We start from the raw sequence: 13,827 nt of genomic DNA, 5'->3' as shown, positions 1-13,827 counted from the left end.
TTTTGAAGTTACAAGAATGAAAAATCACCTCAAAATCCAGCATTGGGATTATGAAATATTATGAATGACAAATTATGAAATATCCTTAGAAAGGAATACCAGGCAAAAAGACTAAAGTAATTCAAAAGTATTATTGAGGAAGAATGGCCAAAACAAGATGTGAACAAACATACCCACACTGAAGCCAGAAATTCCAACTGTCTTCAGCTCAATCTAACTCACAGTTTTGATTTTCCAATGAAAATCTAATGATTGATTAGTTAAGCAAAAAGATAAATTTTCATCACCTTTGGAAGAATACCCCAAACTAGGAGCAGTTGTTGCCTGTGGGCAGAAGAAGGGAGACACTAAAATCCCAGTGGGGAAAAAGGCTTTCTTTCCACCACATACTTGTTTGTACTATTGGATTTTTTTAGTCATATGCATTTTTTAAAAAACAAAAAGGTGGGGGGGAACACCTGGATGGCTCAGTGGGTTAAGCCACTGTCTTCAGCTCGGGTCATGATCCCAGGCTCCTGGGATCAAGTCCCGCACTGGGCTCCTTGCTTAGCAAGGAGTTTGCTTCTCTCGTCTCTGCCTGCCACTCTGCCCGCTTGTGAGCTCTCTCTTTCACTCTCTCTCTATGTCTTTCTCTGTCTCTCTCTCTCTGACAAATAAATAAATACAATCTTTAAAAGAAAAGAAAAGTCAGTGTCTTCCCTGTAAGGATTTATAGAAAGGCATCACAGTGCCCATGGGCCCCTGGAATTGATATACAGAAATGTATGTATATGTATGTATTGACAGCTTGCTGAGGGAAGAAGGTCTTTAGCTTGTCAAAAGTAGTTCATTGACCTTTCTGCAAATTTATAAAGCTGTGGTCTGGAAATGCAGATATGTCTAGATGACCAGTACCCTATTGGCACTAGCCCTCTATTGCTCAAACAACCCTGAAACCACCCTACTTATAACTGTAAGGCTCTTACCACATGCCAGATCCTGTTGGGGCATATAACACACTCTAGTTGAATCCTCACAGCTACCAGAGCTTAATATAGGGGTGTCGGTACAGATCACTGTCCACTGGGACTGGAGTCCACACAACTTTGTTACATATCAGTACAAAGCTGACCTGGTTCCGGGACTATGGAATGTTTTCATGAAGCAAGATCTTCCCCGTGCCCTGGCAAATCCATGAGACAGGTACTTCTTTTTTTTTTTTTTAAATCCCCATTGTATAGATGAAGAACCAGAGGCTCAGAGTAACTCCCTAACTTGACCCAAGATCACACAGCTACTAACACCAACATTTAAGCCAGCACCCAACTCTTAGGCGCTCCCTGATATCCCCTTATCATGGGCCCAGAGCCCCTTCTCCAAACAAATTCATCTGGACACAAAACTAATTGCAAGAGATCTGTTGACTTTACGGATGTATTTTTATTTATATTTTATATATATTTTATTTATACAAAAAGTCACTACAGTAGGATTATTTAAAATAGGACACACTGAATTTTAAATAACATCTGTTTCACAAAAAGATTTGCAACATGACTTTTCAGACGAATACCCACTGCATAAAACTTAGGTATGTGGCAGAAATATATGTTTAATGTTTTTTCATTTATTTTATAAAAAAGGACAAGTGCATTTTCAAAGTACTTCTGTAACCGTGTTTCACCTGTTCCTCCCAACAAGCCAGGGAAGGAAAATGTACCGGTGTTACTTACAAGGAAACCAAGGTTCCAGAAATTAAATAATTGATTTAAATAACAACAGAACTGGACATGACACTAGCTCTCTTGATTCTTCATTCACCCATAAATAATACATACACTCAAAACAAAAGCTCCACTAAAAATATTAGCATTAGTGGGATGGGGGATAAAGGTGCTGAGTGGGCACTAAATAAATATCTGTGGCTACAAGATTACTGAGGGAGAACGTGGAAAACCTACAGAGAGCCCTTTGCCAGGTGTCTGGTATTTGTAAACTGCAGCTGAGAATCTTTCAGGCCATGGTGGTTGTCGGCAAATATGACACAGAGATGTAACTTTGGAAAGTACAACTGACAGTCCTCCCTCAGTTCTTGAGGGCCATGAGCTGGGTAACAGTATTGCCACACACACCCCAAAAACCACATAATCACCCATATCCGGGGCCCATGGACCAGGGTTTCCGCTTCGGTCCTCTGATCCCCAGCTCTGATTGACAAATCCCAGAAAGAACGATGACTTCATGGATTTTTGTGTATTGAAAAGCTGAGGTCCCTTCTTTCCTAACTCTGGCAAGATGGAAGCTTCTCTCCCTGGTCCAGGAAAGCTGATGTTTGGTGTTTCCTGGGAGATTATGATTCTGCCTCAGATCTTTTTCTTGATTAGGTGTTCATCTTTCCAATTGAGGACAAGCCGTGCTCTAGGCCTCAGGGGCCAAAAAGCTCAATGCTGTCCAGTTTCCCTTCTTTGTAGAACACGATATTCTCCATCAGTTTCTTTTTGGCCTCATTGATCTCGATTTTCCATGAAGTCTCTGTAGTTGATGTTCAACAAAAAGTTTATTTTTTTAAAGATTTTATTTATTTGACAAAGCAAAAGAGAGAGAGAGAGAGATCATAAGTAGGTAGAGAGGCAGGCAGAGAGAGAGGGGGAAGCAGATCCCCGCTGACCAGAGAGCCTGACACGGGGCTCAATCCCAGGACCCTGAGATCATGACCTGAGCAAATGGCAGAGGTTTAACCCACTGAACTACCCATGCCCCCCTCAACAAGAAATTTAAAGAAGGAACTTCAACAAAAGGCATTTGGAAATAGTTACTATTATTATAATTCTTAGAAAGCCAGACTTGTTCAGTTTCTCACTTAAGTCAGATTTCTGAATCAGGCCCTGAGTATAATGAGCATTTTCATTGTTTCTGCCTTTGCAGTGAAGTCCTACTACCTGCCCCACTTTTCTGAAAGGAGGGGGCTTCCATGTTCCTCCCACGGATGGAAGAGGTTCGGATGAACATTTATACCCCCTCTCTGTTTTCCCTCCTCTCTCCTCCCAGTGGGAGGAGGAACAATAGGAGTGGTAGAGCCTGGGACATTCATTAAGCCATGTTTACTAGGGGAGGGGGACACTGCATTGAAAAAGCCTCCCAAATTTTTATTTCAGAAGGAAGACTGGGATATTTGGAAAGGAGAGACAGAGAAATTAGGAGTTTTGACTTGGTCCCTAAGTACGATGGGGACCCACATAAGAGCTTTAAACAAGAGGTGGCATGAGTTGTTTTTAAAAACCACTCTGAAAATAAAAAATTAAAATAAAATAACAAAATAAAATAAAATATTAAAACAAGGAAGAGAGGACACAGGAAGGGTGTGTGGTCATCCAGCAAGAGGACAGTAGCTTAGCCAAGGGGGGCATGGGAGGCAGTGCAAAGAATCAGATGGAACTAAGAGATATTTAGGCCAATGAATAGACTAGGTGAGGGACCGGACATAAGGGGCCAGAGACAGAGGGAGGTATCAAGGATGACCCCTATCCAAGGTTGCTTTTTGAGCAGTCTGCTTGTAGGTGAATGGCTGAATAATCGAGGAAGGCATGAATGAGAGCGACAGAAGGAATGGGCTGAGTTAGAGACACACGAAAGCGCTTGCACATGCACTCAGATCTCCACACACTTACCATCCTGGGAAGGCTCCAGACTGGCAGAGGCCGCTGAGGAGTCTGCCTGTGCTCCGCCACAGACCTGCAGCCTGCCTTCTCCATCCTCTGTTGAAGGGAGTGAGGCAGCAGCCCCAGCCCTGGGTGCTACCCTCATGGAGTAGGAGGCATCAAGGCTGGAATTGTCCACGTCATCTGTTTCTTCTGGAGTATTGGAGGAAGAGCCTGTGACCTCAGAAAGCCCACTCCAAGGAAGCAGCGTCTCTTGACCTCTGAGCCGCTTGTCCACAATGGCCACATAGCCACACACCTTGGGCAGAGGAGAGAAAAGAATTCCTTCTGAGACTGGGGCACCTGGATGGCTCAGTCAGTTAAGCATTGGACATCTGATCTCAACTCCGGTCTTGATCTCAGGGTTGTGAGTTCAAGCCTCATGTTGGACTCCATGCTGGGCATGGAGGCCTACTTCAGGAAAAAAAAAAAAAAAAAGAGGGAAAAAAATGAAACAAGATGGGATCAGGAGGGAGAAAAACCGTAAGAGACTCTTAATCTCAGGAAACAAACTGATATTGCTGGGTGGGGGGGAGATAGGGTGGCTGGGTTATGGACCCCGGGGAGTATTTGTGCTATGGTGAGTGCTATGAAATGTGTAAGCCTGATGATTCACAGACCTGTACCCCTGGGGCAAATAATACATTATATGTTAATTAAAAAAATAAAAGTAAAACAAAACTCTTCCTGAAATCAAAATCTTACAGGTATCACAGGCCTCAGGAGAGATAATGAAGAATCAAATGTTGATTCTTTTTGCTTTGTCTGGAAGAACAGTGAAAGCCCTTTGAACAGAGCTGAACTTGCCCCATCTACCCTAGCCATAGATGAGAGCACATGACCAAGATGGACCAATCACTGTATCCTATTCTTCTGACCCAGTAATGATCCAGGTTTGGGCAAGAGCTTACTGAGGAAGGATTCCCAATTCCTTTCTAGTGGTTGACCCAGACTCCACCCACAAAGAAAACCCATTCACAGGAGGGAAAAATGAAGACCTCTGCAAAGAAAAAAGCAGAAGCGAGAAATGGAAAAGTGGGGCACAGGCATAGAGACACAGATAAATGCACCTTTGCTGGTGGAGACCCTGGGTCTAGCTGGCCTACCAATGCCTGTCCTGTCCACTGTTTGGTTACATGACCCAATAAATTCATTCATTCATTTATTCTTTCACTCATTTATATACTCCCTCCCAGTCTCCCTTGCTGTGTGAGTATGTATGTGAGACTAAGAGTTTGACCGAGTTCTATCACTTTGAACTGGAAATGCCCTAAGTAATATAGATATTACTTGCCTTTGAAGGAGTTTCTAATTAGGGAGGTTAGGAAATCAGAAGGAAGGAATATTTCTTCTTTACATACAAAGTATGTAAACGGCATATAAGCATATCCTTAATAACAATGATACATCTCACTTGCTCAACGCCTTTGCAATTTACAAAGTACATTTGAAATATGATACACAATAAGTTTTTATAGGTAAAAAATTAAAAGATCAGAGAAGTTGAGCTCCTTGCCCAAGGCACTTAGCCAGTAGGTAGCAGAGCTGATTACTGACCAAGGCTTACTTGTCTTCATGTCCATGACCCAGATGAGCTCTCATCTTCCTAGTCTGTTTGTGAAATACTGAAGGCAAGGACCATTTCTCATTCCTCTTTGTATACCTCAAATGCCCTATCCCCTTTACTTCACACAGCAAATACCTCCTCATCCTTCAAGGTCCACTTCAAATATCACCTCTTGAGACAAATCTTCACAGTATATGCCCAATAAGTATTTGTCAAGCTACATTCCCTTGTAGCTATGTGTGGCCATGTCACTAGATTATGGCCTGTGGAGTGTGAGAAAAAGTGATGTGTGCATTTCCAGGTCACACATTTAAAAGGCAGAGAGTGGGGACACCTAGGTGGCTCAGTTGGTTAATTGTCTGTCTTCAGCTCAGGTCATGATCCCAGGGTCCTTGCTCAGCAGGGAGACTGCTTCTCCCTCTGCCTACCACTTCCCCTGCTTGCCCTCTCTCTCCGACAAATAAACAAAATCTTAAAAAAAAAAAAAAAAAAAAAGGTAGGGAGTGTGTTCTCCTCTTAACATCCTTTCAGTGGCTGGAATGCAGATGTGATGGCCTGAGCTAGAGCAGCCATCCTGGACTCTGAATTGGAATCCACATAGTAAGGATAGCAGAGCAACAATACAAAGGGAGCCTGGCGTCCCCAATAAAGTGGCACTGTCACATCAACTCTAAACTGCCTACAGTCAAGTGTTTAAGCTAAAAAGAATAAACTATCTCATTTAAAACACTGGATTCTGGTCTCCTCAATTATAGCAGCTTCTTCAAGTGATACAATGAAGAGAAGAATAAAATAAATGAAGAGATGAAAGCCTGAAAAAAGAAATAAGTGGTTCAGGGAGAGGGATCTTTTTAGAACACCAATCTGATTATGTACTGCCCCTGATTCAAACCCCTAGTGTTTTCGTCAAAATCCTACCTGAGCCTGCAAAGCCCTCAACTACTGGGCTCCTCCTTCCTCAGCAGCTCCACCATAAACCACTCTTCCCCAAGTACTACTTGTTCTAGCCACTCTGACCCTTCAGACCCTTGACCAAACCAGGCGTTCTCTCTCCTTAAGCCATTTGCATGAGCTGTTCCGTCTGCTTGGATTGCTCTTTGTCTGCTCACACATCACTTCCTCGGGGAAAGTCCCCCTGGGTGGGTCCCCATCACATACTATCCCAATGCTCCCCACCCAGATGATTCCTGTGCATTGTCTGAGAGCTCCAGGAAAGTAGAACTGGGCCTGCCTTCTTCACCGATTTATCCCCCAGGTCCCCGCACACAAGTGCTGACTGACTGAACACTGTTACCACTCAGGAACTTGGGGAACAGCCCAGGTGAAGACCATTGACTAGGGTCTTGAGTTGTGGGTCTCTAGCTCCTGCCACATCATGGTGAAAGACGGTGAACAAGGGAATGAATCAGGAGTCCAGAGAGCTCTGACAGAAGTTCACTCTGGCCTCCTCTTCTCCTCTCTAGACCTTTACTTCCTATAAAATGGCAGGCTTGGGCTACAGCAGTGGTGTTTGAAGACTTTTTTTTCAGCTGCTAAAACCTTCCCTCAGATAAATTACTTAGAATTCAATATGATTCTGTGAAGTGAACGGGGGTGTCTGGTGGTATTCATGGGTGGGGCCTGCAGCTCTCCATGCCCTCTTGCTGCTGAAAGCAATTCCCAAGGTAACTTCAAGGAGCCCCTCTCTGCCAGGCACCACTTGAAAATCACTCAGCTAGATGGTCTAGATGGTCTCAAAGAGCCCTCTCGGGCAACTCTTTGGTCCTTAGAAATATCTAGCAGTGGTCCCCAAATTTACACCTGTTACCATGGAAACCACCACTATATATCACATCCATAGGAAAATATTTTGCTCCTAATGTGGTTGATTTCTGGCATATCTGCCTAAGCCCAGCAGCCAAAGATGCTCCTTTCTTCTGGGATCAGCCTTTTTCACCTTTCTGGGGTAGGCCCCCTGACCACCACTCCCCTCACCTTACCAGATTGGCCAACAGGTACACTTCTGACTGTAGGGAAGCCAAACAGCTTCTCTCACTGAGAGACTGGAATTGGGACCTGGAGACTTGATCTCTCAGTGGTATAGAACTATAACATATAAACAAGACAGACAGCCATATCCCCTGGCCAAGAGGATAGAGGCAAGGAAAAGGGAGTCTATAGACCAGAGAGGAGGAATCAAGGAGATTCAGAGAAAGCAGTGTTCTGTTAACATCTGAGCCTGGGATCCTGCCCGCCCCCCGGCCTCCCAGCACACCACCCTCAGGCTCCTGAGCTACCCTTATCCATTTGATTCTCTCCTCTGCTTCTATGAGCTCCAATACGATCTTTGCAATCACATACAGCACTGGCTTATGAAATGACATCTAAGTAAAGGCCTCAATCCCAAGCCATGCCCCAGTTCCTGGTAAAGCAGAACCGTGAGGCCACCCAGGTCAGGGGCCCATGGCCACGGGGGAAAAGGCTGAGAGTGAGGCTCACCTCAGCCAAGCTGGCATTCCGCCTCCTCAGGCAGAGGCAGGTGGCCATGGCCAAGGCCTCAGCACAGTCCTCTGGCAGCCTCCCAGCTCTCTTCTCCAGGTACCTCTGGCAGATCTCCATAGCCATCACCTTTTCCATGTCTGTCTTTCTGCAGCACAGTGAGGTGGTGCTGCTTGGGATTTCACTGAGGAGTAAATCCTTCTGTGGGAAGAACAAGATAAACACGCCCGTGTGAGCTGCAGGGATATGGGATTCCACCACATGGGCCCCAGCTGCCCCGGCAACCGCACCAGACCTGCAAAACTTCAAAGAAAACAGGATTTTAAAAAATAAATGCAAAGATCCAAGAAACAAGTGAAAAAGCCAGAACTGGAGAATTGCTAAATTCCCTACACATACCGGGCATTCCATAGTATAGTCCACAAAGGCAGGGGCTTATCCTAGGCCTCAGTTGCTTCATTAGGAAAGTGGGGATAATAAGACTAACACAAAGATTAAAAGATATAATGCATCTAGGGGCACCCAGGTGGCTCAGTCAGTTAAGTGTCTGCCTTTGGGCTCAGGTCATGATCTCAGGGTCTTGGGATCCAGCCCCAGGTAGGGTTCCCTGTTCAGCAGGGAGTCTGCTTCTCTCTCTCCCTCTGCCCCTCCTCCCCCCACAACCCACAGCAGGTGCTCACGGGCTCTCTTTCTGAAATAAATTTTTTTTTTAAAAAGATACTATACGGGACGCCTGGGTGGCTCAGTTGGTTAAGCGGCTGCCTTCGGCTCAGGTCATGATCCCAGCGTCCTGGGATCGAGTCCCACATCGGGCTCCTTGCTCGGCAGGGAGCCTGCTTCTCCCTCTGCCTCTGCCTGCCATTCTGTCTGCCTGTGCTCGCTCTCTCCCCCTCTCTCTGATAAATAAATAAAATCTTTAAAAAAAAAAAAAAAAAGATACTATACATCTGAAGCATAAAGTATGATACTCAACACAGAATAAAGATTCAATAGTCTCTTAATGATAAAAATTAATAATAATAATTAATAGCCACCATTTCTATACTACTACATGTTGGGCACTTTACCTATATTAATAACTTAATCTTAGTAGCAATTACAGGTGAGCTCTTTTATGATATGAAATACACATTTTAGGATGCAGTTTCTGACCCATACATATTTATTTATTTATCAAAGTTTGAGAAATATCATTTTTTTTAAGTTTTATGTATTTAAGTAATTTCTATACAAGGTGGGTCTGGAACTCACGGCACTGAAATCAAGAGCTGCATGCTCTTCCAAATGAGCCAGCTGGGCACCCCTAACCCCTGTTTATTTAATACTATATAAACATTATATATACCTATATATTTTATAAACTTTGTATTTACATATAAGTTTTATAACATTTTATACTATATAGAAAGCAGGAATCTGAACTATGCATATAACAGAAGATATGCTATATATTTTTGCAAAAATACATAACACATTTATATAGTATAAATTGATCATATTTCATAAGTATATATTTACATATTTGCAAATATATATAGTTACAATATTAGATACATTGATTAAATATAAGAAAATATGTAATTATGTATAATATTGATTGGTATAATATATAGTGCATTAATCTATTGCATTTACATTAACATGAAACATTTATATTTATGTATTTATATTTGTGATATATTTATTGTATAAATAATAAAACATCTATATATAAATTTTCCATGTATATTCTGTGTTATATATAAGCTTTGTTTTTTGTCTTTTTTTTTTTTTTTGAGAGTGAGAGAGCATAAGCGAGAGCACTAATGAGACAGCACAAGCAAGGGGAGAGAGGCAGAGGGAGAGGGAGAATCAGACCCTCCACTGAGCTTGGAGCCTGACATGGGGCTCAATCCCAGGACTCCAGGATTGTGACCTGAGCTGAAAGCAGACCCCCAACCAAGTCACTGAGGTGCCCAAGGTCCTGTACTTACTAAATGTTCTAACAAGCCTTTCTTGCATTTATAATTAGAAATATTAAAATTAAGAGTTTTTGTTTGTGTCATTTTTAATGTCAAGAGTTCCCACTTTCCCATCTGTAAATATGACCATCAGAAACCCCAGATTTTGTGACAGTCTGGCACCTGCTGTCCTTTCCTATCTTGTCTCCTCCCCCTGTGACTCACTGTACTCAGTCACTCTGGCTTCTAGCTATTTTTGGAAGCACCTAAACTCATCCTGCCCCAGGGCCTTTGCATTGCTGCTCCCTCTGCCTAGAATGCTCCTCCTCTAAGTCTCACCTCGTCCTAGTACCTGACGTCCTAGTACATCTCTGCCCAGATGCCACCTTCTCCAAGCCTTCCCTGACCTAAAATATCCCTTTCCCTGCTCCTCCACTCTATCCTCTAACCTTATTTCACATTTCTTTTTAATTTTTTTTTTAGGATTTTATTTATTTATTTTTGAGAGAGAGATCGCACAAGGCAGAAGCCTGACGTGGGACTTGATCCCAGAACTCCAGGACCATGACCGGAGCTAACGGCAGACACCCAGTTGACTGAGCCATCCAGGCACCTTTTATTTCACATTTCCTAATAGCACATATCACTGGCCTGGAATTACATACGTTTTCATTTACTTGAATATGGTGTGCTCTCCTCCACGAGAATGAAAGTTCCAGGATGGAACTCCTGCTCACCTTTGTATTCTCAACCCCAAGAACAGTGTCTGGCACATAGTAAGTACCTCACAAATGTTTTCAGAAGTTGTACATACTAACTTATTTTTTGGCTAAGTTTATTCTCTTCTTTTTTATGTAATTTTATTATTTTTAACAGAGGTCACTCGTTAAATGTAAAACTAAATTTATTTTTATTACTTTATGCAGATTTTCATAAAAATACACTTACAAATCTGGGAAACAAAAGATTAACAGATATTATCAGGCATGGGCTGTGATATTTGTTTCAAAAACAAAGGAAGACAGTCCCCACTATGCCTCAGTTTCCCCAGCCAGAAAATGGGTCATCTGAGGATTCAGCAATACCTAATTGGCTAACACCATGAGGACTTCATTACCTGGAAACTAAAAACCTCCAGCTGGCAAGGGCTGCCTTTATGAATGCCCTTTTGCACAATTCTCTCTTGTGAGCTCTGCCTTTTAAATATGTTTTTCTACGGAGTATCATGTGTTTAAAGTCCCAAACAGAGTCTGCACTGAATATGGATCCCAACATGGGGCAAGATCCCGACCTGAGCTGAAACCAAGAGTCAAATGCTTAACTGACTCTGCCACCCAGGCACTCCTTTTTCATTTTTTGAACATATTTATTAGAAATATAATTAATGGTAACATGTGGACTTTGTGTTAGTTTCAAACAAACCAAATTTAAAAAGCAATTTTTGAGACAACTTGGGAAATTTAAACATGGAATGGGCCTTAAATGATATTAAGGAATTAAGAAAATTATTTTATGGGTAAAATAACATAATATCTGTCACATGCTTTAAAACACACACACACACACACACACACACACACACACACACACACACACAGGTTTTTTGGTTCCAGAAGAAATAAGAATAATGTTGATAACTATTGGGATGCATGTATGGAGATTCCTTATAATCTTCTCTTTACTTTTGTGCATATTTGAAATTGTCCATAACAAAAATGGTTTTAAAAAAACTGGCTATGCCTGAGGCCAGGAAAGGGGAGGAGAGAGCATGGTACCACTACCGTGTGTGGATGGGTTTTCAGAACCAAGTACACAGATTATCTCCTTATTTTCACTCACCAAAGGTAATACCCGCTAATGGTTCGCATTATGTTACCCAAGACCTTCTGCTAAGAAGTCTATAGCTATAATCACTTTGGTTACATATATATATAATTATTACAGTAGCAAGAAACTGCTTAAGGGGTATTAAAATAACAGTAATAGGGGCACCTGGGTGGCTCAGTCGGTTAAGCGTCTGCCTTTGGCTCAGGTCATGATCCCAGGGTCTTGGAATCAAGTTCATCAGGCTCCTTGCTCAGCAGGGAGCCTACTTCTTCCTCTGCCTGCTGCTCCCCCTGCTTGTGCTCTCTCTCTGACAAATAAATAAATAAAACCTTTTAAAAAAAATAACAGTGCTCACTTTGGCAGCACATATACTAAAACTGGAAGGATACAGAGAAGATTAGCATGGGCCCTGCACAAGGATGACACGCAAATTTGTGAAGTGTTCCATATTTTTATCTCACAAAACAAACTGAGGGTGGCTGGGGGGTGGGGAGGTAAGGATAGGGTGACTGGGTTATGGACATTGGGGAGAGTATGTGCTATGGTGAGAGCTGTGAATTGTTTAAGACTGATGATTCACAGACATGTACCCCTAAGGTAAATAATACATTATATGTTAATAAACAACAGAAATTTATATCCCCAAAAAAACAAACAAATAACAGTAATAATAGTAATAGCTAACACATAATAAGTTCTACTATGTTCTAGTCACTGTTTTTGGTCCTGTTTTGTTTGGGGGTTTTTTTAAATTTTTTTTTTTTTTTGACAGACAGAGATCACAAGTAGGCAGAGAGGCAGAGAGGCAGAGAGAGGAGGAAGCAGGCTCCCCGCTGAGCAGAGAGCCTGATGCGGGACTCTATCCCAGGACCCTGAGATCATGACCTGAACCAAAGGCAGGGGCTTTAAACCATTGAGCCACCCAGGCACCCCTGGTCCTGTTTTAGGTTAGTACTCCTTAACGTTCACTAAATCCTCTTGGGTACTATCATTATCCCCAATTTAAAAACAAGAAAATATAGGACACAACTTTTTTCATCTGTCCATCTATTTATTACCAAAGATGGGATTAAACTATATACTGTTCTGAACTTGCTTTTTTCACTTAGAAATAGTTCCCTGTCAGAACATACATGTTTTTCTCATTTTTTAAAATAAGAACATTTATGTTAGCTTTATTCAGAAAGACCAAAACCTGGAAGCATCCCAAATGTCCAACAACTGATGGATAAACAAATGGTCATACATCCATACAGTGAAATACTCCTCAACAATAAAAGGAATGATGACTGGAATGCACAGTAACAAGGATAAATCTCAAAACACAACACAAAGTGAAAGAAGCCTGATAAAACAGGTATATACTCTAAGATTCCATCTACCTGGTACTCCAAAAAAGAACTATATGGACAGAAATTAGATCAGGAGGAGAGCCTGGGTGGCTGAGTCAATTAAGCATCTGCCTTCAGCTCCAGTCATGATCCCGGGGTCCTAGGATGGACCCCCACATCAGGCTTCCCTGCTCAGCGGGGAACCTTCTCTTTCCCCCTCTGCCTGCTGCTCCCCCTGCTTGTGTGCACTCACTCTCTGTCAAATAAATAAATATTTTTTTTTTAAAGAAATTAGATCAGGAAGCAGGGAGAAGGGATAAATTTGCCCAAGGGAATTTTCTGGAATGATGAAAAATACTCCATATCTTGATTATAGTGGTCTTGGTTACATAACTGTCCACACTTTCCAAACTGTGTACCATTCTGTACACCTCACAAGTGTGACTTACACCTCAATAGAAATGAATGCACATGTCAATAGTGAGACCTACACAGAAAAGTACCTAGCAGATATAGGGGTATACTGGAGACACACCAAATGTCCATCAACAGGTGAGTGGACACACAGTGGCACAGCCCTGCCTTGGAAAACTACTCAGCAAAAAGAAATGAACTATGGACTCGTGCAAAGAGCATGGGACATATCTCAGAATAACCATGCTGAGTGGAAAAATCCGGACACCAAAAGAGCCAGCTCTCTCTGATTTCATTTATTATGAAAGTCCAGAGAGTGGAATTTTGTGCAGTGACAGAAAGCAGATCAGTGGCCAGGGGGGACTGGGAGGCATCGGAGGGGTGGGAGGGGAGGATTACCAAGGAGAAGAGATAACTTCCCGGGTAGGAGGCAGGTCATGAACGTGTCCTGGTGACAATTTCACAGATATATACATGTGTCAAAATTAATCACATTATACACTTCATTCTTATTATTTATAAACATCATAAATTTACTTACAAATAATTCATGGAATTATCATGATATGTAATTATACTGTAATTTCCTTCAC

The 13,827-nt window shown here is 42.2% G+C and overlaps 1 protein-coding gene and 1 non-coding gene across 3 annotated transcripts in view; one reads left to right on the top strand and one right to left on the bottom strand.

Annotated features, from left to right (window-relative positions):
• Nucleotides 1–1,399: 1,399 nt before the first annotated feature.
• Nucleotides 1,400–13,827, bottom strand: part of IRAK2 (interleukin 1 receptor associated kinase 2) — a 59,678-nt gene continuing 47,250 nt past the window's right edge. For both annotated transcript variants that reach the window (XM_045063307.1, XM_004738517.3), the window contains 3 exons: nt 7,723–7,923; nt 3,648–3,936; nt 1,400–2,511 (listed from right to left, as the gene is read on the bottom strand). In XM_045063307.1, the coding sequence (XP_044919242.1) occupies nt 2,405–2,511; nt 3,648–3,936; nt 7,723–7,923 (597 nt within the window). In that variant the 3' untranslated portion in view covers nt 1,400–2,404. The remainder of the gene's footprint in view (nt 2,512–3,647; nt 3,937–7,722; nt 7,924–13,827) is intronic.
• Nucleotides 11,837–11,943, top strand: LOC123387247. Its single transcript, XR_006601581.1, has one exon. It is a non-coding gene; the product is annotated as a U6 spliceosomal RNA (small nuclear RNA).

The sequence above is a fragment of the Mustela putorius genome, unplaced genomic scaffold (genome assembly GCF_011764305.1).
Source record: "Mustela putorius furo isolate JIRA1106 unplaced genomic scaffold, ASM1176430v1.1 tig00003850_pilon_pilon_pilon, whole genome shotgun sequence".
Classification (NCBI taxonomy): Eukaryota; Metazoa; Chordata; class Mammalia; order Carnivora; family Mustelidae; genus Mustela; species Mustela putorius.
The sequence above is the reverse complement of the archived record's forward strand: the minus strand, read 5'-3'. Positions and strand labels throughout refer to the sequence as shown.